This window comes from Rhodnius prolixus, unplaced genomic scaffold, assembly GCF_049639745.1.
Source record: "Rhodnius prolixus isolate KJV_2025 unplaced genomic scaffold, Rpr scaffold_2, whole genome shotgun sequence".
NCBI lineage: Eukaryota > Metazoa > Arthropoda > Insecta > Hemiptera > Reduviidae > Rhodnius > Rhodnius prolixus.
In genome coordinates, this window is record NW_027411592.1 from 11,780,771 (window position 1) to 11,806,968 (window position 26,198).

The 26,198-nt window shown below is 31.3% G+C and overlaps 1 protein-coding gene across 4 annotated transcripts in view; it reads left to right on the forward strand.

Annotated features, from left to right (window-relative positions):
- The window catches only part of Best2 (bestrophin 2), a 196,647-nt gene that overhangs the window by 99,302 nt on the left and 71,147 nt on the right, over nucleotides 1–26,198 (forward strand). For all 4 annotated transcript variants that reach the window (XM_074117797.1, XM_074117799.1, XM_074117796.1 and 1 more), the window contains exons 2-3: nucleotides 12,952–13,062; nucleotides 25,899–26,070. In XM_074117797.1, coding sequence (XP_073973898.1) covers nucleotides 12,952–13,062; nucleotides 25,899–26,070 — 283 coding nt within the window. The remainder of the gene's footprint in view (nucleotides 1–12,951; nucleotides 13,063–25,898; nucleotides 26,071–26,198) is intronic.

Consider the following 26,198-nt stretch of genomic DNA (forward strand, 5'->3'; position numbering starts at 1 on the left):
CTGAGATAGAGACCAGGGTCAGCAGCCAGGAATTCTCAGCCTATTGATGGCGGCCACTCCTTCACTTTAAAACAACTTCACTATATTATAACAGCAACAGATACCGTACTATTGTATTTTAATGACTGGTTTAATTGTATGCAGTAACAACCCTGGTGACCAATGCCAATTCTTTTCCATAACGTCCCAAAACAAACAAAGAACTCTTTATAGTATTTATCCTTCGAGTTTAATTAATTAAAAAACCTCCACTACAAATAAATATAATCATTGTTCCTAGCATCAATCTATACTGCTTTATTTTACTCAATGATTTCTTGATGGTGTCTGATATCATTGCTTAAAAAAATGACTTTAAATATGGAAAAGTTGTCGGAAATAGACTAGTCAGAACAGGAGTATTGCAAAGAAGACATTCAGATCAGACTGGAACCTAAATATATCAAAAGTTTGCGGACTTAAATTAGTAAGGAGAGTAGAATTAATGTCCACATTACATTGTTTGGGTCAAAGGTCAAAAACTACTAAAATATGGATGTCTTTCAACGAGGGAATATAATCAATGTTGATAGCAACAACTTCCAAATAATTTAACACAAGGAATCATCACTTCTGGTCAAGAAATTAATAAATGTTATCCTATAAAAAAACAATATTAAGAATAATTATTGTATAATATAATTATACAACACTATTCTAGTTCAAGAAACCGTTCCTAAAGCTTGGTCTAAATCTAAATTAAGCTTGATCTACAAGAAAGGGGACAAAAAGGATTTTGATAATTACCGGGGAATAGCTATTTTGAATAATATAACAAAGCTTTTTACTAGCATTCTGGCTCGTAGGCTTCTAAGTTGGGCTGAATTCTGGGGCTTTCTGCCGGAAGAACAAGCTAGCTTTCGTGAGGGAAGGGGTTGTCTTGACCATGTATTTACTCTGATGTCGCTTGTTACCATAAATCTGAAGAAAAAAGGAGCCTATATTTATGCGACTTTTGTGGATTTTAAGAAAGCGTTCGATCGGGTTCAACATGATTTACTGTGGGATAAACTTTTTAAAATGGGTGTAAGTGGAAAAATTATTAGAATTATGAAGACCCTTTACCGCAGTGCCGTAATGCAGATTAAGTTGGAAAATGAATTATCAGAAGAAATAGGAATATCTACTGGTTTGTTACAAGGGGAGAGTCTTAGTCCGGTCCTCTTTATTTTATTTTTGGCCGATATAGTGTCTTTTAAAGAAAATGAAGCGAACGGAATTAAACTCACTGCTTTAACTCAGATTAATATGCTCTTGTTCGCAGACGACCTGGTAATATTTGGATACTCCTGGTACGATGCACAGAAAAATTTAAAACTCTTGGATCAGTATTGTTCTAGTAATTGTTTATCAATAAATTCCCAAAAAACAAAAGTTTTAGTGTTCCATAAGTCACCCAGATTAAAGCGATTGAAGCCACTGTTTTATAGGGGTTTAAAGTTAGATTATTGTAGGAGCTATATTTATCTGGGAGTCCCCTTTTCTGCGAGTGGAAAATTTAAAGCCGCTTCAGATTTTTTTCTACAAAAGTCGGTAATAGCCGGCGCTAAAGTTAGGGACATTTTAATAAAGAGCAAAAGTGACGCTTGGGAAACGAAAATGGCTCTATTTGACTCTATGGTAGCATCAACAACTTTATACTGTTCTGAGGTGTGGGCTTTAAGGTATTTGGATGTGTTGGAAACAGCACAAACTAAATTTCTAAGAAGTTTATTTTACTTGTCACAGTGTACCCCTCACTACATGATAAGGCTTGAAACTGGTAGGGCTCCGTTAAGTTCGTTTGTTTTTAAAAGAATCATTAATTATTGGACAAAATTACTCTCTCTTCCTGAAGATAGGCTTCCGAAACAATGTTTCAGATTTTTATGTTCCCTGGATACCAATGATCATTATAGCAATGAATACAACTGGGTGTCAATGGTTAGATCCTGGGGGGAATCATTAGGTGACGTACATATCTTTCATACAATGGACAGTGATTTTATTTCAAATGATGTAGTTGATAAACTACTAAACACCTTACTTAGTAAAGATATAGATCGGGCTCTTAATTCAAAATTTAGTTCCACCTACAGACGTGTAACTGACTTCAATTATTACCAACCACAAACCTATTTGAAATACAAAATTAACTTTGAAAAATTAAGAATAGTTAGTCAATTGAGGCTCAGTGGTGATAATATGATAAAATTGTTCTTCAAAGGTTCTCTCCTCAACATGACATCCGATCAAGACTGCCCAATTTGTCAACAAATAATTTTAAATCCGTTGAATCATCTGCTGGTAGAATGTCAGGCTAATTATAGTAACCGTGAAAAGTTTTTAGAACACTATTTAACGGAATCTGAGAGTGATGCCCAATCAGATCGCTTGCTGAATTTAGACAGCATTCAAAAAATAAATTCTTTGTTTTTGTTTATCTTAAACACCATTAGAAAAACCACTTAAGATTTAAATAAATAAAAAAAAAAAAAAAAAAAAAATGTAAAGGTGTTTTATCTCTGGATACTGTCTCATTATTACAGTTAAGTCTGTGCTCTTGGTTTTATATTAAAAAGATTGGTTCATTTTTTATTTATTAATATTATTATTATTTTAATGTTACAGTAGGTATATTTTTCAGAAGAATTGTTTATTTCGTTTATACCAGACTCATTGTACAAGTTTATCTTAAACAATAAAATATTATCTATCTATATTAAGAATAATTTGTTTGTACAGGAAGAAAAGAGATTCATGAACTCATCGAGGATCAAACCTCTTTCAGCATAAAATTATTTCCATTTTCTCGATAAAATGAGTAACTCTAATCGACATATTTACGGACGAGGATTCAAAATCTTCTGCTTAGAGAGCAGATTTTTGAAAAGAAAAACAAACTAAACTTAAATTTGCCAATATTTCACTAACAAACTAAGTTAATGGCAAATCACTATCTTTCTGACATCACCAGTCACCATCTTCTTTTTATTTTCTATCTTTCTTGTCTTTGTTCCGTTTTCACTTGCTAGGTAGATTTACCAAAATGAAGTTTGATCAGTTTTATTAATCTCTTTTAAAAACCAAATCGATCATACATAAATTTCATTAATAATTTTCCTTAATTTTTGGTTCTATCCGTCAAAACAGTTAATACTACTACCTTTAAAAAAGCTAGTACATATTTCGTCATATTAATTTATTACAGTTTTATAATTTATTTCTCTGTGCTTTATTATTATTCACATCGCAATACATTCTAGCATGACGTCAACATTGCATAACAATTGCCATGCCTTAAAAGAATACATAATATAAATTTTTTAAGCTCAATTTGCCCAAATGTTATGTATAATATAGTTGGTGAAATTTTATTCCCGGAATTAATTGACAATAAGTGGGTATTAAATCTCATTGGTCGTAAATTAATTTGCTATGATGCTATGATTTGCGAAGCATTTCGTGCGAGTAGTTGTTTACTCGGAGAGTTTACTAAATCAAATTAACTGCAACTTAAAAGATGAATTGGGAGTGAACTCCTCTGGTGGATAGAATGTATTTGTTTTTTAATGGGCATTGTGAGTGTGCAAAGTTAAGCTAGGATTCTGGAAAGTTGTTGCAGAATCAATCTAAGCAACAATAATCTAAGTATATTTATTGTTGTTGTTGGGTTACTGTTAAGTTGAAATTAGGACACCAGCTGGGTTGTAGCGAGCCCATTCCTGCCTCCTGGCGGCTAATAATAAAGTATGATGTCTGATACATTAACCTAAAACCTATGAGGAATTTTATTAGCTCAATTGTAATGAAAAGTACTAGCGGGTTCGAGACCAAACTCTTTTGGTCTTGTCTCCCATCAAGATCTCCTGCACCTCTACATTGCTTTAGTAGTGCCTGCGATGGTATTATTAAACTAAAAATACTATCAGGTTGCCAGCGGAGAACTGGAAGGTTCTAGGTACAATGAATTCAGATGTTTACAATGACCTAAAATAGAAAAAATTAAAACCTATAATCATTGCTGGAAATTCCATGTAAATATATTGAAAGTAGAAGTGAAAGAATATCCGAATGGAATAACAGGTTTTTTGCTATTATTTTTATTTAATCTAGAATATCTTCAGCGACAGTCAGAGCTTTCAAAATGTTGTGGGTACAATGAGGCTCCTCACATTATAAATACATAATACTTAATGTGTTGGTTCGAATTTCATTTAGCCTCGGACAATTGCTGTTCATGGCGCATTCATTTGAAAGACTTGAAGTCTTAGTTCTAGCCTGTTCTAGGTATGACTTGAATGCAATATTTTAGCTTGAACTGTTTTTAGTTCAGTGACTTACTGGTATTTTTATTTAACAGGCATATTTAACTTAAAAAGAAACCATTATTATTCTAAGAATTGTCATTATAATAAAATCCTATTTTACTTTCTCATCTTCTACGAAACATAACTTACATCTATCTCACACATCTGCCATTACTACATTATTTGCTTTTTTTTCTTTTTTTTTTTATTTATTAAAAAAGCATTATTGTGTTACACAACCATGAAGGTTGTCCAACTGGTGGGAATTTTGATTAATTTAGAAATTTTGTTGGAAAGTGATTCTTGGGAATTTTTAAATGTCAAAATTCTCTGTAAAAATAGTATCAGCTGAGTTGGATCCGCTATTACGTGAACCGCTCATGATTTCATCAAATACAAAACAATTCTTTCTATACTGGATGTCCTATTTTAATGTCCCATTATCCAAGTTTAACTTGGCGTTTAAAAATATGTATTTTGGAGGAGTAAATAAGCATTACAAATCACTTCTCATTATAGAATATTTTCTTGTACCAGCTTGGCATGTCAAACAATCTACTCATAAATCGCTAAGCACACGAACTTGATATTTACGGAGAGTCTGTCTACAATCATCCCATTTGATGTGGCAATTCATTAAATTTTATTTTAAGTTATCAGTTTTAGAATTACTATTATCAAATACTCAGACTCAATATTATTCGAAACAGATAATATTCAAAGAGAGTCATTTCTTTAAAATATTATTATTTTAAATTTAAAGTGTCCGGATAATAATTGTTAGAATCAATAGATTGAACAGTTAGTTGTTCCTTTCTTTGCGCGTAACTGTTAAACAGTGAATATGGTGTGGAAAAGTAAATAAAGGAGGAATATAAATTGGCGAAAGAGGCGCAATAGGTGTCAGTAGGTTAGCTGGCTGGCAGTACAATGGCAGCGCCTGACTCTGTTACTCAACGTGTGCCTGGCACCGCCTAATTCTTCTTCTCTGTTACCTGTATTACCGTCATCTCTTATGTAGCCGCCTTTTACATCATCCAATTCTTCTTTATAAATTCTTCTGTCTCTCTATAAAGCTTCTGCTATATAGGATAACCTTCACAGGAAGACCACAACAAAACCTTAGTTTAAGAAAGCACTAATTGGGTTTACTGAACCTAAAACCAAAAGCTCTAGAACACGATCACATATTCCTGACTTTGTACATCGTACACTTTACACAGACAGAAAAGGGAGTTTATTTTCTTCTGCTGTTGACTGGTCGCCTATAAACTTAGGCACCGATATGTATTTTAGGTCGCAGTGGATTTGGAAAAGAGCTTCTTACAGACAATAAACATATTGAGGGATCAAATAATTTTAAAAAAACATGGATCTTGAACCGGTAATAATGTAATTTTACCACAATAATAATATGATTAAGTTTTACTTTCTCGTAGAGTCTTGCAGAAAATCTGTCTTCTCCAGTTGGCTACAAGTTTGCAAAATACGCCCCAGCGATATAAAGCCTTTTATAGACGCTAATTCGTATCGCATATAAAATTAGATTGCCAAGTTATATTTTACGTTGATCTGTTTAGTTCAATACTGTTAGTTTATTTACTTAGAACTAGAGAAATAAGCACAAAAATTGAGTTTAAATTAATTTATTTTAAGATATTTCAATGTGAAAGTATAATTTTTTTTATTGCAATTGTTTACCAGTGTTTGTAATACAGAATGATAAAAGTAATAATATTGATTCATTTTTCTTTCATGACCGCAGGAAAATGGTCATGTGTAACTAGAGCGGAATCATTTTCTTACTCGTGCGGAAATATCACATTTGATATTTGGCTTTGTGTCACCATGGGATTTCGTTTAAGCTTTTGTAAAACTCACCCCAACGGAAGTGATGTTTGCTGAATCTTCTTGGTTCCAAAAATTTAGTTAAGCCTAAATTGCTCATTACTCATTCCTCCAAGAAAAAAGAAAGTGGGAAAACTCACTTCTGAAGAGATTTATACTTTCTGGTGGGACTCTCAGGCTAAATTACGAAAAACACCACCGGAATCTTGCCCATCCTAAGGAATAATGCCACCCGTGCCGAAGGATGCATGCCACTGGGAAATTCTTTGTGAAAAACAAAGCTTCTTAGTTGTCCAATGACCCTACAGTAGGTAGCGTTTCTATGGCTTCTGGCACTGGTGAAAATGTTAAACTTTTCATGGGTAATTAAGTGGACTGTTTAAAAATGATAAAAGAAAGACTTTGAGGAAGTACATATCGCTCAACAGGCTGCATCCAGCAGGCAATGTATGTATTTCAGAAAACTGAGAAGGCACTGCTGTTAGTGACTGGCACAAAGAGTGGTGATCTGACAGAGGGAAAAGAAATGAAAGATACTGTAAGCAATAGAAGTCGGCTCTCATATTCTGACTAATCACACCGCAATGAATTCTATGGACTCAGAGGAGGTGATATCGCAAAGTGGGAAGAAATACTGGAAATTACAAAAAAGGGGATGGATTAGTCCCCTAATTGGACTAATATTGCATTATTGGACTAGACCTTCATAGGGATCGGCAAAATAGCTTCTTTTGGCTGAAATGCCTGGGTCATCACGTTCCTTGGCCAGCTGTTAGGGTTAGACCCCCATCTTAAAGCCCCATCAAAGTTTTGCTGAAAACATCTTTCGAGCACAGCTCTTGGTATTGAGCTGATAAGTATTATTGGTCTATTTTTTACAAATGAATCTTCAGTCTGTTTCTTACTGCAAAAACATTTCTCTTAATTGTGCCTTTTCTTCATTAGACTTTATTATATTACGGTAAACATGGTTTGTATTTCGCTAATGATTTCTCTTTCCAAAAACTCAATCGGCCTTGCACTAATTGACTATGTTTTCAGATTTACATCAACAATGGAGATTCAAAACGTGAAAATAACAGAAATTCATATATTATTCAAGACATTTAGGTTCATTAGAATCAATTACTTGAAACATTAGGGAGCCATTGTTCGATGTAAATTAAACAAAGTTCAATTTAGGAATTGTTTTTACGTACTTGTGTAACTTACAGAATGTTATGAATCAGGTTTTCAGTATTATCAAGAATTACAATTTATTTTTGTCTCAAATAAAGGATATGAATGGCCAATAGCGCTTGCAGGAGTTGGTACATTTTTCGGCTATATTTAAGAAAATAAGTAGAAATAGAATTCAGAAAATAATCTTTACATAATAAAGATTAACCTTCAAAATAATAATGATATTTTAAAATCGTACCAAGAAGTTATGAATGATGTGGAAAATAAAGTGGTAAAGAAGGGAGAAAACAATTTGTAAATCATATTAGCAGAAATATCAACCTCAATACTACTGTCCAAAGGGACCGATTTAATTAAACAAAAATCTAAGAGGAACATAATAAGTAATATTTTAAAACACAAATAGTTCTTACTGAATTAACTATAATAGAAAATTCACAGATCTGAAGAGACTGTTTCCTGTGACAATGGGAAGTCCAAAGCTGCAAGTGCTTTAAATAAAAGTGGCGAGCTTCTAGGCCAGAGGTCGCCAAAGTGGTTTATATAGACCAGGGGTCTATTTAACAAAAGTAGGGAGTCGATCTGAGCCAGGGGGTCGAAGGAAAAATAATTTCGAACCCAATATATCGAACTTGCAAAGAAACACCAGGCACACCCATCTCATTAATTAAGAAGCAATACTGTAGTTACTTTACTTATTTATAATTACTTATAATTTAATAAATATATTTATACTTATAATAATAAGTATTTAAATTTCAACATTAAGATATTTTTCATAAAACTATTATTACACAATGTAAAATTTATTACACAATTTAATAAATGTTTAAAATGAAAAAATAAATGTACAAACACAGTACCTAATAGATAGTTTTATTTTAATTAACTAAAAAATTACTTTTATGGGGGTCGATGGAGATTTCGAAAAATTATATGGGGGTCCATGATCAAAATAGTTTGGCGACCCCTGTTCTAGGCAATCTCACTACTGCAATTCCATGGACATATCGCAAAGTTCTCTTCGTTTTAAGCACTCTGTGGGAAAAATGGTAGAACTTGTCTAAATAATGAACTTTGTTTACGATCATCTTATTTAAGTAATTAAAATACGCTACTCAAGTTTAGCATTTCACCTCATTATCTGAACGGTTACTTAAGATCGCTTAACTTTGAGCCATGATAATAATGAATACAAACTCGCTAAATTTAGTTTCAGCCAAATTATTGTTGCTGCATGATGTTTGATTTATTTTGAATTAGATTCGAACGGTTTAATTTATTTAAAGAACTAGCATTATTAACTTAGGATTTAGAAATTTATAATTCATCCAATAACTTTGGAATAACTAGAATAAATAAAATGTAAGAGAAAACTATAGCTATAAAATGTAGAACTAGTTTATAACTGCTAGACAAACTGGCAGTTACTGCATAGATAATGGTTGCAAAAAACTAGGTTCTCTTCTCTGCTGGCCAGGTCCTTTTTTGGCTTACACTCTTGGACAAATCCTAAGGTTGATCCATTTTGTCTTTTGACCTTAATTACTATGTAAAGAGCACATTTAAAGAGGATACTTCACACTTTCATTATGCTATCTTCATACAGTACTTACGATTATTATATTAGATAAGGCACGTGTAAAATTCCATCGATCGTGATTATATTTATAAATAATCAATAGGGGATATAAACAAATTGAATATTGAGAATTATTGACAAATGAAGGACATTTTTTGTTTCTTATTATTCCAGTAAAGATGTCAAGTTACAGCAATAATTAAATTGAACAAATTTAATTAAATTTCGTCAATTGATGTAAAAAAAATGAATTGCCTTTCATGCGAATAATTTCGTAGTTCATTTCAATTAAGGAGTTAACATTAACTGGTTATGGTTTTCACATCTTTTTCAAAAAAGATCGACCCAACATGTACAATCTAGCATTGGCCTTATTATTCACTGTCAACACTAAAACAGCAGAATTCCTGTGAAATTAGGAGACTATTTCCACTTTTTCCAATGGTTTTTACTTTGGATTTTGCAAAATAGATCGACCCAACATGTACAATCTAGCATTGGCCTTATTATTCACTGTCAACACTAAAACAGCAGAATTCCTGTGAAATTAGGAGACTATTTCCACGTTTTCCAATGGTTTTTACTTTGGATTTTGCAAAATAGATCGACCAAACATGTACAATTTAGCATTGGCCTTATTATTCACTGTAAACACTAAAACAGCAGAATTCCGGTGAAATTAGGAGACTATTTCCACTTTTTCCAATGGTTTTTACTTTGGATTTTTCAAAATAGATCGACCCAACATGTACAATCTAGCATTGGCCTTATTATTCACTGTCAACACTAAAACAGCAGAATTCCTGTGAAATTAGGAGACTATTTCCACTTTTTCCAATGGTTTTTACTTTGGATTTTTCTAAATAGATCGACCCAACATTTACAATCTAGCATTGGCCTTATTATTCACTTTCAAATACAGAAACAGCAGCGTTCAAGTGAAATTAGGAGACAATTCCTGTTTATTCTATTCGTTTTTACTTCTGGTTTTTCAAAATAAAACGGCGAAACATGTAAAATCTAGCAGAAAATGTTAACTAATCTGAACGGATTTAGAGAATGGTTATCTCTATTTAGATATTGTAGGCAAGGCTGGTTATATATATGTATATCTAGTCAAATGTTGGTATTTAATTACTAATCTCTTTAACTAATCATTTTAAGTTGCAAAGTAAAATTTAAATTATTCTAAAGTTTTCAAAATGCAATGATTTTTGTTTAGTTATCTATTATAATTAAGTTTAATTACTCCAAAGACGTTGTAAGACTTTTTCAATGATTTATAAAAGCAAACCCTTCGCTGATGATCTTTGACCTAGCCTAAGACTTAGCAAACTTTCATTTAATGGAGATTTGTACAGGAATTAATTAGGTATTGTAATAATAAAGACCTTATCTACCTATCTGTTAATTTTGAAATATATTTGTTATGAAGTATTTAACTTGTGTACATGAGGGTCACCTTCTCAACTAAAATTCCAGATTTTAAGAAAATCGCTGCCTGATTATTCACCCACCTTAGCAGCCCTTTAATTTACAGGAATAATGTACACATAATATACTCGCAGGACAACACTAGATCATTGGGTAGTCCACGCAAAGTCATTCTGAATAATTGTTAATTGGAATTGAAAATTAAGCAAATGTTTTGTACAAAATATGAGGTTTAATAAAATTTAGGCGGAAATAGAAAAGTATTTTTGTCTTTAAATGACCATGTTTTATACTTAATATGAGGCCACCGTAAATGTACTTTTATGTATCAATGAAATTTGCATATAACTCACATAATAATATAACAAATCTTAAATAACCAGTCATGGTGATATGCTTTAGGCCAGCCCGCACGGAAACAAAGATCCGGATATAAATATTGACTGGAATTTGTATGTTAGGTGTACTTTCACTTAGTTCTTGCAAGGAAACTGTTGTTAGTGATAAGCTTACAAGGTGTACAAAACACACGATATTAAAAGCTTATAATAAGATATAAAGTTGATAAAGTGATAGAATTATCCTCTTTTCTTGTATTTCTAAGGTTATTTTCAACAAAATGTAAGATTTCTGTTATATTATAGTTATAGTATGTATTCAGGACCTTAGTCCTCCACAAAATACAATTGGATTTAACAGGACATCCACTAAATAGATGTGGATATTCTTTTAGAGCATCATCACATAAGTCCTAAGTATTCGGATCTATTTTGTAGGTTATAATTTTCAGTAGCATAAGAAAAACATTTTGGTTTATTGATTGTTCTCAAATATGCAGAAAGGCAAGTGCAATGAAGAAGTATGGGATCGAGAGGGTACTATTGTGGAGTCAGTTCAGGATCAATCTTAGATCCAATTAAATTTGACCAACTTTTGGTAGCACAAGCTAACAATCGACTGGTGCATAACATTTCGTAGCAGCACGCTTTAGGTTAGGGTATCTCTCGTTTATAGACTTTAGCAACTTTAGGTACCAAAAGATTGCGCTCTTAAAGACATTCCATTTAATATGACTGATCCAGTCTCTTGACAAACTATACTCGTATAATTCCAGGTGTTTTTTTGTGCGAGGAGCAAAAGACTTTGTGATGCCTTTCCTTTCCAATACCACTAGATTCATATTAGACTTCAGAATTTAAAATTGTAATATCATTCTAGTTCTATTCTATAACTAGACAAAGCTATGTAAATAGTTTGGACAAGTTCAATGAGATTACGAAGTGTAAATGACTGGACTGGATTTAATTTTCGTCAGAAATATCACCGCACATGTAAAAATATTTGATTTATTAAATTATTTATATTTATAATTAAATCTTCGGTCATTATTCTAGTACAGAAGTCATACATTTACTGAGCAAAGATTTATATATATGTAGAGGACCAGGTAAAGAAACAAGTCTGATAATTCATTTGCTGAGCGTATATGTATATGGTGCGGTAGATTTACGTGCGTTTCTTAGAACGGTGTTTTTACACGTCCCGTATTAATATTATCAAATAATTTAGGTTTTCACCGCACGTTTTGAAATTTATTTTCAAAATAAAAATTATTTAGCACACAGCCGGAAAAATTGAACAAATTTACATCGTGTTAAATAACAATAAATCAACTATTCAACCTAATGTACAGATTATTGCGTTTTGAAGCAAAAGGTGTTATTTTCGTTGTGACTTGAGGTTAGTTGCCGTTCTTGTCATTGGCTGAGGCAAAGAAGCATAATATTTTTTAAGGAAAATTATTGGCCAGAGGTTTCGGACACCTCTGTTGTCTATCAATAACTGAAAATGAAGTTTCCAAAATTAAAATCGAATCATATTAAAAAATAATTATCAATAATCGTACAGAAATACGATACCTGTGGAAGAATGGGTCGGTGTTGAGAATTTAATGGACGTTTATAGATTTGAAGGCTATGGTTCTAAACACGTTTTAATGCGAAGATTATTATCGTCAAAGACCAGAGGAAAGTCAAATTTTAGGGATGAATTTCTTAATTAAATATCCACACTTTGGGCAACATGATGCTCCTCATCAAGAGTCTCACATTGGGTGGGGAGATGTGTTTATCCAGTATACTTCTTCTCACCTCTTAAGAAACTTCTGATGAGCGGCACCAGTGGCGTTCGAAGCGTGAAGCTTTACTGAGGAAATTGTTTTCGAAGTTTTGCTTTTATCAAAGTCAATGTACGCTGGGACAAAAATCATTTTAAAAAAAGAAGTATTAACTCTTTTAATTCTATCCAATTATCTTTAAATTAATGGAAACTTAATTAATATTAATTACTCCATAATGATGTACACGTAAGAGAAAAAGAAGTAGTTTGTCCAATAACATAGGCGCTAATTTTGAAGAAGAGTTTGTACCATATTCGATTGAGAAAGATTGCGAAAAAACATCCAAAATAGTAACGTATTATTATTTTATTTATTAATTTATTATTTATTATTATTTAATTTATTATATAATTGAAGATAAATATTTTCTAATATATTTATATATTTGTCTGTTACAGATGGCGAGGAAGTGTATACAAGCTGGTCTGGCGAGAGCTATTAGTGTATCTAGCCATGTATTTTAGCATTAGCTTTACATATAGATATGCGCTTAGTAGAGATCAACAAAGGTGAGTCTAGTTTAAATTTAATTCTTTACTTTTTTAAAATAATTTTACACAAAACAAAAACGGAAATATAACGAATTTGAAGAAAAGGTTAGGGTCATGGCAGACAACTATATTTGTATATATAATTAAATCAATATGGCGATTTAAAATTTATGATTATTTTATAATCTTGTAGAAATAAAAATCTCTGTAATTTATCTATAATTTAAGACTTGTTTTTATTTCAATATCAAATTGCGATTTTGAAGGATTACATTTTAAAGATTATAATGAACGTGAACCTAAAATTTTAGCGCATTTTCAATAAAAATATATATTGCTCGTATATGTTGTTTAAAGTGACATTTATTATGGTTATTTATGTGATAACTTACAACTTTCGTGGTATATTTTACATAAAATATTATTTTTGTCAAAATACAACATTATAGAATTTAAATTTAGCAGATATTATAATAAGAGAAATGCACGCTTAGGAAATAATTTGTTTTCTGCTTTCCTTATAAATTCAGGGATTTGCGCCATAATTTATCTTGGAATTTTTTTTTGCTTTCTTGCTATGGAAGTTTTGCAATCAAGTCAAATGTTTCGAGCGGTTAAAAGAAGAAGAAGTGGTTTTGACATGTACGTGAGCAAAATATTTTAAAAAATGAAGATCGCCAGAAGCTGTAACTTTAAGTACACTTAATTCCGGAAACACACTATTTATGCCGCATGGAATTTCTCTGATTTTTAGAGTTAGAATCTCGAGAATTGTCGAAAGAGTACACTCCAGATTTGTGGCATTTTCTTAATCTAAAATATGAGAAAATGTGTTAATGTTTTAGTATCGAGTATTTTTATTTTATTTTTTTTTATTGAAAATAAAAATGCATTTAGATTATTGTTCATCATTTTTGGTGAATGATTAAATAATTCAAAAGTAAGAAAGAATATAGCCAATTTCAGTCATTATTTTTACCCAGCTTCCGGCCTAAACATTAGGTTATCTTCAGGTCTTATGCTTACTGACAATTATAATATTTTTTACATTGTAATCCACTAACTAAACAGTCAGAACAAAAGACACACCACAAGCCCTGAAGTTGACCTAGTCACAAGATAGTAAACTTGGCAAAAAATCATGACTGAAATTGGCAATATTCCTTTAGAAATGCATTTAGTTAGAATTACCAATTTCAATTCGTTTCTAATATTCAAAATTTGGCTGAATTTTCATTTTTAGAATAATAAATATTAAGAACCATGGTCCATACATTTTAAAACCGTAACTGCATTGTTGGAATAATATTTTTCTAATTAATAATTTCACCGAGCATGGGGCTTAATGTGGCAATTTTGACCTTATTGTTATTTTGACACCTACATTCTGTTTCTAAATTCATAAGATAACCTTTGCGTTCTTCTTTTCACTTTATAATAAATGTAAGTGTTAATAAATTTATCAAAATATATATAACATAAATTATAGGAATATAAAGAGACAAAAGGAATATATTAACAATGAAGCTTTTAAATCTGCATAATGCCATAAAAAAACGTTTGCAAATTAATTCTTTAGAAAGTTTTTTGCGCATATATTACTATCTGTAAATGCAGGTCTCAGTGTTCGTAGTTCCAAAATGTTGACTCGGATAAGGCGACCACATTCGACCAACTTTACTTCTATTCTTACTTCAAGATATTAATTATTTGTGTCCTCCGTCCAGTTGTTGAGGGCAAGAATGGCTCTGGCCCTTTTTTCTACTCTTCACCTTGACAGTTTTTATTACTAGTTATTTACCGTAGGTCTCAAATAATATTTTTTATATTAATATCACACATTTGGCACAAATGCCTTCTTCAATGGCTTTGATGAGTTATGAAATGTTCTATTTGCGGAGAGGTAGAGAGGATCACTAAGCTATGGTTATTGAGCCATTTATCAGACTACTGCACTTAATAGTTAATAATTGAAAACTCACAATAAACTGAAGTTTCTTATTCATTTTTGAAAAAACGACATGAGATTAAAAAACATTTAATAACTAGAATTGAATTTGGAAATAGGAATCTTCCGCTACATAATTTTAAAACATTCCGAGTTTATGAAGTTTAAATAATTTATAATTTCGCTTGACATTTTGCTAAAACTTTTAGAATTTCACATGTTTAAACCCGAAATTAGTCGATAACCAAATAAATAATGTATGTTGTGAACCAAGTTTTATAAATAACATTCTCGAAATTTCAAATTATGCATTTTTTTAAACTCAGAATTTCAATCAACACTTTTTTAAATTTTGCAACAAATGTCACTTTAGGAAGAACTTAAATTCATCTCTTCAGAATGCTCTTTGAAGAATTTTGGCTTTATAAAAGTAATTGATCTAAATAAATGCAAAAACAAAAAAGAAAAAGAAAAATCCAATTAGTAAAATGGTACTGGAGGTTATGAAATTTCCTTGCAAATTGTTGAAGAAAACAAAAAAAATCACAGGCGAACAAAATGGAATGATATTTAAAATTTATTAAGATTTTTATGGAGAAGTTGATGATATTTAACAAATACCTTGAACTATTTGATGATTACAACTAGATTTTAGATGTCCTTTGGTATAGAGCGTATCATCTTTGTCGTCAATTAACCCTCAATTTATTGAGGAAGATCTGCTAAATGACAATAAAAATAGTTTTATGTATTTTATGAATTAAATAAGACTATGGTCTAACCAATAACCAAATTATGGATTTATTCTAGTCTAAATCTTTGGAGCTGAGATAATTTTACAGCGCTAGATGGCAGGAGTGGTCAGTCACTCCTGAGTTATTAATTTATATCTCAATAGAAATTGCTTTCTTTTCCTATCTTATTATTTGTTTGCAGCAATATTATTTAGTTCTTTAAAATTAGTGGGGAAATACCAAGAAATTATTGATTACGGTATTGCTTTAAATTAAGAAGAAGTACAAGGAATAAATACATCTCTCAACGTTCCTCATACTGTAAGACTTGAATAAAAAACAATATTCATGTTTGACTAAGTAAAACATCAATAACTAAATATGATATTGCCGTCTATCGCCCTAATATCTAATTATAGACAACTATAACAGCTTTCTATAATTGAAAAGAAGTGTTGAATACTTACAATTACTTTTTGCTTAACGCAACATGAACGTAATACCTTGGCGCCACTTTTTCGAAAGTTAATAACCCTAATTTCATTTTCGGACCCCCTCTCAATTTGGACTAGTAAATAGTCGCGAGGAAAAAGAAGGGTTAAGTGAAACATTCATGCTACTTTCTCTTACTATTTCACTTACAAGAAAATTTTAAATAAACTCACAAACCCACCAAAGCTTACTACTCTCTGTCGTTGGCCTTTCAGCTGGTATGAGGGTTACGAGTTAGTTCACACTACCACTTTATAGAACTATTGTGCACCCCTCAGTGAGCCAGAGATGACCCTACTGCTCTCGCTTTTCAAGTAGAAAATATCCGAGAAATCTCATAATCTGGGAAGTTGCTATAGATTGTAAATACTCTTCCATCCTCTTAACATCTTACAGCTTTCCAGGCTTCTAAATCTTCTTTGAATGACATTGGATCAGAGTCTTCTTTATCTGTTGTTACATTGTAGGCCCGGCTTTCTCCTAGGTACGCTCTTGAGACAATTCCTCTTCAAAAAGCAACGGGTTGCAAAAACAAACAAACAAAAACGAAAGTAAATCACATTTCAACGTATACAATCACTATGTGTGCTTGTTTTCTTGATATTAAAAAATATATATTATATTTACTTGGAACAAAACTACAAGAAAGGGAGAAAAAAAAGTAGGTGTTGAAGTTAAAACCCAAATTAAGGTAACCTAAAAAAAGCTATTGATAAAAACAGAAATTACCAAGTTAAGGTCACCACGGATGATTCATATTGCATTATTTTGCCGTTGTAGTTTGCTAATTATAAAGAATCATTCTTTCTCCTGTCTCCAATTAATAAATAATAAACATTTGCAAGTTAGTATAATAGATTGTTTTTTAAACACTGAACAATTATCTCCAAATACATTATATAATTATAAACACTTACTAACTGTCAACTATGTAAACTTGAGCAGAGATTAAATTGTATATAAATTGTTTTCGAAAATAATGCATTGTTATTTGAATGCAAAGTGGTATCCTATTGCTACAATATAAATATGTGTGTGTGTTGGACATTATTGGGCCAAGGTCTCAATAAAAGAAAAAAAAAAAAAAAATAGCCGCTGTTAAGTGCAAGTGAACTGTTTAAGATCTATCAATAATCTAAATTTAAACAATAATGTTATATTATTATTTTATATTGCAGAGATATCTTAAAAAAATGATTAATTTGGTTATATAAACTAACTTTACATTTTCTCTAAGAATGTCCATGACTGTATAGCATTGAAGAGTGCAATGGGTATTGGGGCCTCTTCAGCTTTTTGTGTTATGAGTTGGACAATGAAGGACCATCTCAGTATAAGATCTAGAGGAGGAATGATCAGTTGAGGCATGCCAGCAAATTTCCTCATACAAAATGATATGAGATGTGACAAGTGTAGTGTGGTTTTTGTAACTGAATCATTTTGGAAGATAACTAATAAGAATGAACGGATATTTTGTTTAAGGAAATAGAATAATGAACTAAGGACTCCAGAATTCTAAAGTTTACTAAAATTTAAATAACTAATTTAATAACTAGAATATTACCACCTTACAAATATAAACTTTAATACAATTAAATGGACTATTAAATAAACCAACTGTTAGTGTAACAGCATAGTTAACGAATCAAATGAGACTCTACCTTCTTGTAAAGTTCTCTATTTTCACCAGCTGATTTTTGGTACTTCCCCTCTTTTACCCTTACTTTTTTTTAGAATAAAAAAGTAAAGTTGTTAAATGATCTCTTTGTATCTAAAACTACTGATCGTACTAAACTGCTTCTAACTTTTTTTGTGTTTAAATTATTGTTAATTTCTAATTCATAACTTTTCGCTGATTCTGCAGCTATTTTACAAGTAAGTGTATATAATTAGGTATTGAGAGTTAATTATTTGAGAGAGAATTCCTTAATGGAAAAGAATAACGGTGTATTTAATTTTATAGATCTGTAACTTGACTACAAGTTGTGAATAAAAGGAAATCTGTGGCTCTACGACCACAACTTTTCCGGCTTAGTTCAAAGAAAGAACTGACTTAGAGCTTGATATTAGTTCGTGAAAATAGGAGTTGCCCAAAGAAATAAAGTTGACGGTATAGAAAGCAACTCGTAGAACGGCGTCCAACGGCGAACGGTTCTCCACGGTCGGATGCTCTATACAGCAGTCATCTTTTTGTTGTTTTTTTTAAATATAAGATTCAAAGGAATTGCAAGAGCTTTGAAACATCACAGAAGTATCACTTTTATCAAAGGTTTATTATGTTTTAGTCTCTTTGAAAAGTTAAATGTTATATAGATAAATCCTGAAGAATGGTTCTGTCCAATTTTAGAAATTCGAGTCTTTTTCCTAACGAATATTTTAGAAGCATAATTTGAAATATTTTGTTATAATTTTTTAAAATGATAACATTAGATACTGTAAATGAATGATTAATTCCGGCGAGCACATATGTATGCAAAGCACCTCTTCACCTTAGAGTTTGTAATTTAAAATTTTAGCTGAAGTGCTGCTCATGAATTCAATTAGAGAATTGTGATGATTTGAGCGAACGTATACCATTACCTAGATCATTTTCCAAGTTTAGGAGGTTCGGTATAGAATTCGTTCTAACTAGAACCATTTGGAGGATATGGTGTGTAAAACGACAGCTTCCTGTATTCTGGATAGTCCGGAAGTTTTTTTTTAGGAAGAATACTTAAGAACTTATCTTAAGGAAGAATTTCTTTGGAGGAAGTGAGAGATAAAAGCAAGTAAGGCTTCCGGTAAATCCTGTTAATAATAATTTTGAAATTTTCAATACTGGTGAATACATTTTTTTATACAAGAAACAAAAGTAAATACTGAGATAATCATATATAAATAAAGTAATTTGATAAATCAATATCTTTGACCAAATTTTCCTAATACATTATTTTTTAATTATTATCTTGTCAATGAAGGAATTATTTATTGTTTTTTTAATTTGTCTGTAAATATATATATATATTTAAATACCTACATTTTTATATTTATAGAATGATATCATTCTCTGTTTACAGTATTAATGTGTTTTTAAATTAAAAATCGGAATAAATGTCACCTGACTGCTAACAACTAACTAATTAGCTAACTTATCAAGAAATTTGTCCCAATTATTTGCTATTCCTATTCTATGTGAGTGAATGGTCAATCCAAAGCTAAACTTAAAGTCTCAAACTTTTTCATATTTTAAAGTTTTCCTGGAGACAGTTACTTAGAAAATGTGGAAGAATCACTCACAATATGGTTGGGAAACAGCATGAGAACAGCGAGAATGCCTTTTTCAAGAAAATTATTAAAAATTCTAATTAATTTAACAATTTCGATAAACTAGTTTCTTTAAACTTTTGAAAAAATATAGTGGTCCATAAAAATTATTTTTAAATGGAGGTTTATCTCCAAAATCTCCAACTAATAGTTATAGTGTTTGGGGCGATAGATAGATGGCAGCACTACCTGATGATCCAAAGCAGTGGTTCTGTTACCCAACTTTTTCTAAAAGTACTGACGGAACTATAATGCCAAGAACTAACCAACTTATTATGCAAATTGTCCTTGATATAACGCCATTCATTCCGCCAAATTGAACTTGTTGTTCCATTCTAATCCCCTTATTCGCCTCCTGTCATTCAATAATAAAACACTGGAAACTTCCTTTGAGGCTCTGCAATAGTTCGCGTTAGCTTTATGCAACTTTATTAATGCATTTCCTTAATTTGTGCAACCAAATGAGGTTACTTATCCTCTCTTTAATCACCTCTGATAGTCCTTGTCCCTTCATATTTTTATCTAGTAACATAAATATTGGGAGGCTAAAGCTATTGGAAATTCTGTCTGCTGGATTATTGGACAGGAAATCGTAGTCAGTATCAGATTGGTCACAGCCCTGACAGTAACCGAGGTTACTCCTTACCAATTGTTTATTGCTTTCCTTCACTAGGTAAGGAACAAGTTCGATTTTTTTCAGCAGTCAGAAAATGGAGTATGTGTACGAAACTACCTCGAAAAAAGAAATCTTTCAGCAAGCTGAAAATTTATATTTTGATTAGGTACCACCCGGGGATCAAACTGTAACTTGACAATCGAAATTCCTCTTGCGGAATAGATTTTCCAATTTATTCAAATTTTCTCAAAAAAGCCTCCTGCAATATTCGATAAACTTGAATTTATAAATATTAAAATAGATAAAACATTTTATTTTAGATTAGGGTTAGATTAGAAGTGTCATTTTTGTGTAAAATGCAGTTTGACTGTGAGCATTATGTTATTTGAATTAAAGTTCTTTTAAGATAGAACTTGACAGCGTTCATACCAGATTGTTTCTGTTTGTTACATTTCCATGTACTTGATTTATGTCCTTTTTTATAATATAAAAAGAAATAACCATAAAAATGAGAACATAAAACTTGCATACTGGAGCTGGACTTAATAAAGTAGTTCAAGGAATTAGTAAACCATTTGAGATTTCCATAATCTTTTAACTGCCCACCAGTAACTTGTGTTCATGGAAAGAAGCATTTAAGATGGATCAATAAGTAGTTTTAAGATTTTTAGTACCTACTTACAGACTAACTTGGAAATCGGATCATAATTTCTTGCCAACCTTGTAAATTTTCCAAGAATCATTATAGCGTTTTATGAAGTATTTTTGGCTGGCACTACTCTACATTTTAGAAGATAGATATTAAGAGCCTTTGAGAAATAAATTCTCTACTAATAAAATATTAATTCTATAATCAGCAAGAAGATCTACCTATCATATTGTTAATCTAGTAGAAATGGAGAAATATGAACATATGAGAACATCTTTTTAAATAAACGCTCAAGTGCGACATCTAGTATTCTTAAAGTTTTTCCTTTCTGAAATTAAATTTCCATTTCATATCTACTAAACACCGATCAGATGAACTTCACAATCTATTATTCTATAGCAGAATTCTGAGACCAAACAGTGTTTTTTACAAATTGGTTCTGTTTATAGAGAATATGATCAGCACATCTCAAAAGCGAAAAAACGCAGAAATTAAAATAAGTAGGTGCCATTAACTGACCAAAAAATGGTCCAAATTAACCGAATTTAATCACTTTGGTTTGACACTTTTTTTCAGAGAACATTTCATTCTAGTTAAGTAATCGCCTATTTTTTCAGGCGGGCTTTACGTCCATCTACCAATTAGGTGTCGTGGACGGAGGCGACTAGCAAACATACTTAACTGTAAATTTCTTTTATTAACCATTAAATAAAATCCAAGGCCTAGGACCGGGAATCGACACCCATTATACGAGTACGTATTAGCGTTGCAGGTCTCGCCTCTAACCGCTCGGCTACCGTAGCGCCTACCATTACATGTTCATTGTAACATTAAAGTTGTTCTAGATCGAGAGAGTCGTACACTTACATGATTAAACTTTGTTTTTTAAATACGTTTTATGAATTTTTACAACGACTAGGACTAATAACAACCTTCTTTTTGCTCTTTCTTGTTTACAACATGGCCCTGAAAAAATACAGATATCTCGAGTAAATTGTTTCTTACACCCCTTCACTTCCTTCTCCATCATCCTTGGACATTTAGACTGTTGGAAGTTCATTTCTAATACTCTTCATTAAAGAAAACAGCAATAAATGCCTATCTCCTGAAGCTAAAGCCACGCTTGGGTGAATGCAGTAATTACCAAGGCTTGTAGTTAATTGGTGGCACTGCTATTCATAGGTGTACATTATGTGTTTGTTCTGATGAAAATGATACCTAATTGGAGTTAAAAAGATGTTTTCCCAAGAGTTTTATTAAGTAAACGAAATGGTATACTTAAGCATTGTTCTATAATTGATTACAAAGGTCAAACCGTATCTACTGAGGAAATAATTATTTTTCATAGTTCATAAAAAAAAAGTTTTACTTGGCAAATTACGACTGAAGTTTTTTTTATTAGTTTCGAGTTAAATTCTACAATTCTGAAATTTGTGATAACGATTGTGAAGACTTGTTTCCTTAATAATTCATTTTCAAGAGTAATTATTAAACATTGAGATTGGTTTAAATGAACTTTTAAACCATTTGACCAAGCAATAAGTTCTAGAACTAGGGTTCTTTCAAAAAATAAAAATTTCAATGAGCATAAGAACTTAAAAAAACAACAAAAAATGGATTTAAAAAGAAAAATCGTAAATAATCATTAAATTACGACAGACGTAAGTCTTAACATTAATAAATGGCCAACATCTGTTATGGCTGCAGAATGTAAAAGTCCTTTTGAGCGGTATTTATTGTTGAAATGTGAAAACTTACGTAAGTGAGTCATAAATAATAATATTATGTATATCTTTATGTTACACTTGCATATTATAGATCCAAGAAACTGTCGTAAAAGAAGAAAGTGATGCATTTATAATAATAAAAAAGCAATATCAATTATGTAATCCAGTGAAGGAAATTGCTCTCTTTTTCTTCTGCTTTACAATTACTGTGTTTATATACTTAGATTCACTTTGACTTTCAAACAAAACATAGTTTATTACTTTGTATCTGTTTGTCGAACAACTTATATTAGCAAATCAAAGCAGTTTTCATGGTCTGAATTTATTGTTAAATGGAACGCGGTGTACAAAACATTATTTTACTTTTCCTTTTCGGACGGTATTATTTCTTAAAAGATCTCTTTAGTTAAAATGAAATGTTTTTAATGGAAATTTGATGCCTAGAGTAGGTTAAGTTGATGGTTGGCGGGTGCTTTGTTGAAAAATCTAATCACTTTTGTATAGTTGAAAATGTGGTTAGGTCTGCTTGATAATGTCCATTCTAAAATGCAATTTGTTCTCTTCTGGTTGGTTTCGGATTTTTACCTATCATCAGAGTATAGATTCATTATTTTGGTGTAATGAATGTGGCTTCTATGTTTCTGCTATGTTTAGATTTGTATTAATTTGTGTGCAGTGCGGAGCAAAGTTTGTTAAAAAGGAATTAGAAGAGTCACGGAAGTGTTGAATTAAAATAAAGCTATGGATTGATCAAATGTAGGTTTAAAGTGCAGAAGTCTAAAGAAGTGACTAAGGATAAGAATAAACAAACGGTAAATTAAATTAATATATTCAAAAAAGTTTTAATTTGATTCGATGAAAAACGTTTCTAATTTGACAAAGATGAGCCGCAAGTAGAATAATTGTTTATAGACAGATTGATTGTCTGGTCGTTCCACTCGCGAGTTATCGACTAGCTGGATTGATTTGAAGGCCAATGCTGAACACTAGTATACTGGTTCACCACAAGTTGGCGGATCATTAATCACATTCCCCCATGTTTAAAGGTGTTTGTAATTGTGAATTTTAATAGTTCTATAAATCTTTAGAACCTGCAATTTTATTAATAAACATTTAAAAAAAATGTAGTAATGCTGTACAATATCAGTTTAGTTCAGCGAACATTTGGTCTTACCTTGCATAATTGGCAGTGTACGGAATCTTTATGACGTTATTAAATTCCAATTAGGTAATTAATGGATTATATGAGCTTGCTGTATCTAACCCAATGCCCCCTTCACCCAGTCATACATCCCTTGCAACTGGTCCCCTTCGCCATTCACCAGTTTTATATAAACAGTCTTATTGATGTTACCAACGTTGTAATTGTTTGAGTTTTTTACCAATTATGAGACGAAAAGGAAGAAGTAGGATGTATCACCGAAGCCAAACCAAGCTTTAAGCCCAGAATGAAGTTCGCAGAGACATGTCACTTTTCAGCGAGACCTCGACCACCAAAAAGTCTTTCCGCTGCTCCGTTTATGGAGCAGAACCCCACACTGGCTTGTCCCGATCAGTGCTACTATTCCGTAGCAAGGCCAAGACTCTCGTTGATAAAAGCTTAGAGTGATGACAGGTAATTACATAGTAATTCACAGAATCTACAATGAATTATTGTAAATTTAAAAGTAAATGAAATAATTTTCTCCTTATAACAATTTATGCAAAGATCTTCAAACTTTGAGCACAATGGCGATAAAATTTGATATTTCTTTATCTTTATATTCCTTCTCTCTACCTGTCTGTTCAAAGGTCATCGATTATTTTGATAAGTAATTTGAAATATTATTTTCAGGTTATGGTCAAATGTTTCATTAATAGTTAGAAACTGCATACAGTATATGATGCTCATATAGTGCATTTATGTTTTCAGGGATATAAATATTTACATATTTATTGTACATGCCAGCAAATGTATGTGAATGTTCATGGCCATGCTCATCCTTGAATTGCATTTATTTACGCATATTACCTAATATTTATTTAAGGAAAAGTTTACTTATTTATTACTTTAATCTTTTTCGTTTTAATTATAGGTGTGCCCTCAGGTTTAATTTTTACATTATCTGTGAATTATTACATACTGTGAACACTTGAAAAAAAGTTTTTGTACTCGAAGTATAAACGTTTTATTGTGTGACTTTAGAAATGGTAGGTGTAGGAGAGACAGAGAGCTTGCAAGAACTTAATAGAAATTTAGGGGAATTCCCTGACAGAGAAATGAAAAGTGATCTCATAGTATATCGCAAGTCTTTTCCTTGATTACAACAACACTTCCAGGATATAGGTCAAAAATACAGCAGCTAGTTCGCTTAACAATATTAAACCATCAATTGCAATTTTGTGATACTTCTCGATATAAACAAGATTACTTTCATAGTGATATTACTATTGAGGAACTAAATGTCAGAACATGGTCTGGATACTGTCGGAGCTCTCCAAAGCTTCCAGTCCCAATAACATCAGCTCTTGATGTGCTTTAAATTGAAATATATATGTATGTTTATAATATCACTTTTCGAAACTACTTACACTTTTATTTTATTTTACGATTAGCTGAAACTGTATACTTAAAGGATGCTTCTAGACAAGCTGCCATGTCTTTTTATAAATAAATACAGTTTTTATACATTCGTTGAATAAGTACTTCTTTACTCTGGGAACGATTGTGCACAATTTAATTTGCTATTTCAATATTATTTCTTAAAAATTCACCAGCGGAAGGAATTTTTTTTCCTGCCAATGAGAATTCTAAGCTAACAACTTTATCATCATTTCCGTTTTAATTTAATTCTATTCTTTTCTTTCATATCCGGTGTTTTGAAATAATAAATTAGTTTAAGAATAGCAAATAGAATTATTTAATAACTACCATTTCCATAAATAATTATTTGTGGCCGAATCGTTAATAAAGTTTCGATTTCTGTTCGACGTGTCTAAAATGTTAGTTTTGCGCTAAATGTCATCAGAAATTAGGGAGAGCCACTTTTTACTCAAATTGTAATTGTCTGTTTAGGACAATTGTCTTTTATTGTTATTATTATTTTGTAAAACAGTTATGTTAAGGCTAATTATTTCAGAATATCTTATTCAAACAAAGGCAACAAAAAAGAATATTATGAGAGTTGTTAGTGGTATGTTACATTAATTGCAGACCATAAAACTTTATTAGTGAGAACCTCATTTGTCAAAGAAATGATAATACTTTTATGGCTATTTTACTCTAATTCTATTACCAGTCTGAAAGATCTATTTAATAGTACTCATTAACTCTCTTGTAATATTACTAATTTATAACTCTCTGGATTTTTTTTTTAATGTGAGCGAATATTTTTATTTGTTTCAGGGCTTTTGAGTATATACGTGAATATTTCTCGAAGCATAGTGAAAACATTCCGATGGCGTTTGTGTTAGGTTTCTATGTGACATTAGTGGTGAAAAGGTGGTGGGAACAGTACAGATTGCTGCCCTGGCCAGACACCCTGGCTTTGTTCGTCAGCGCCGCCATTCCTGGAGTGGTCAGTACACAGATTTTCATTTTATTTTATTTTTTACGAAATATTATGATAATTATTATACCACAAAAACTGGTCTCTCCACTAATTAGTTAAAAATAAAACTTTAAACTTCTATAGAAACTTGCCTT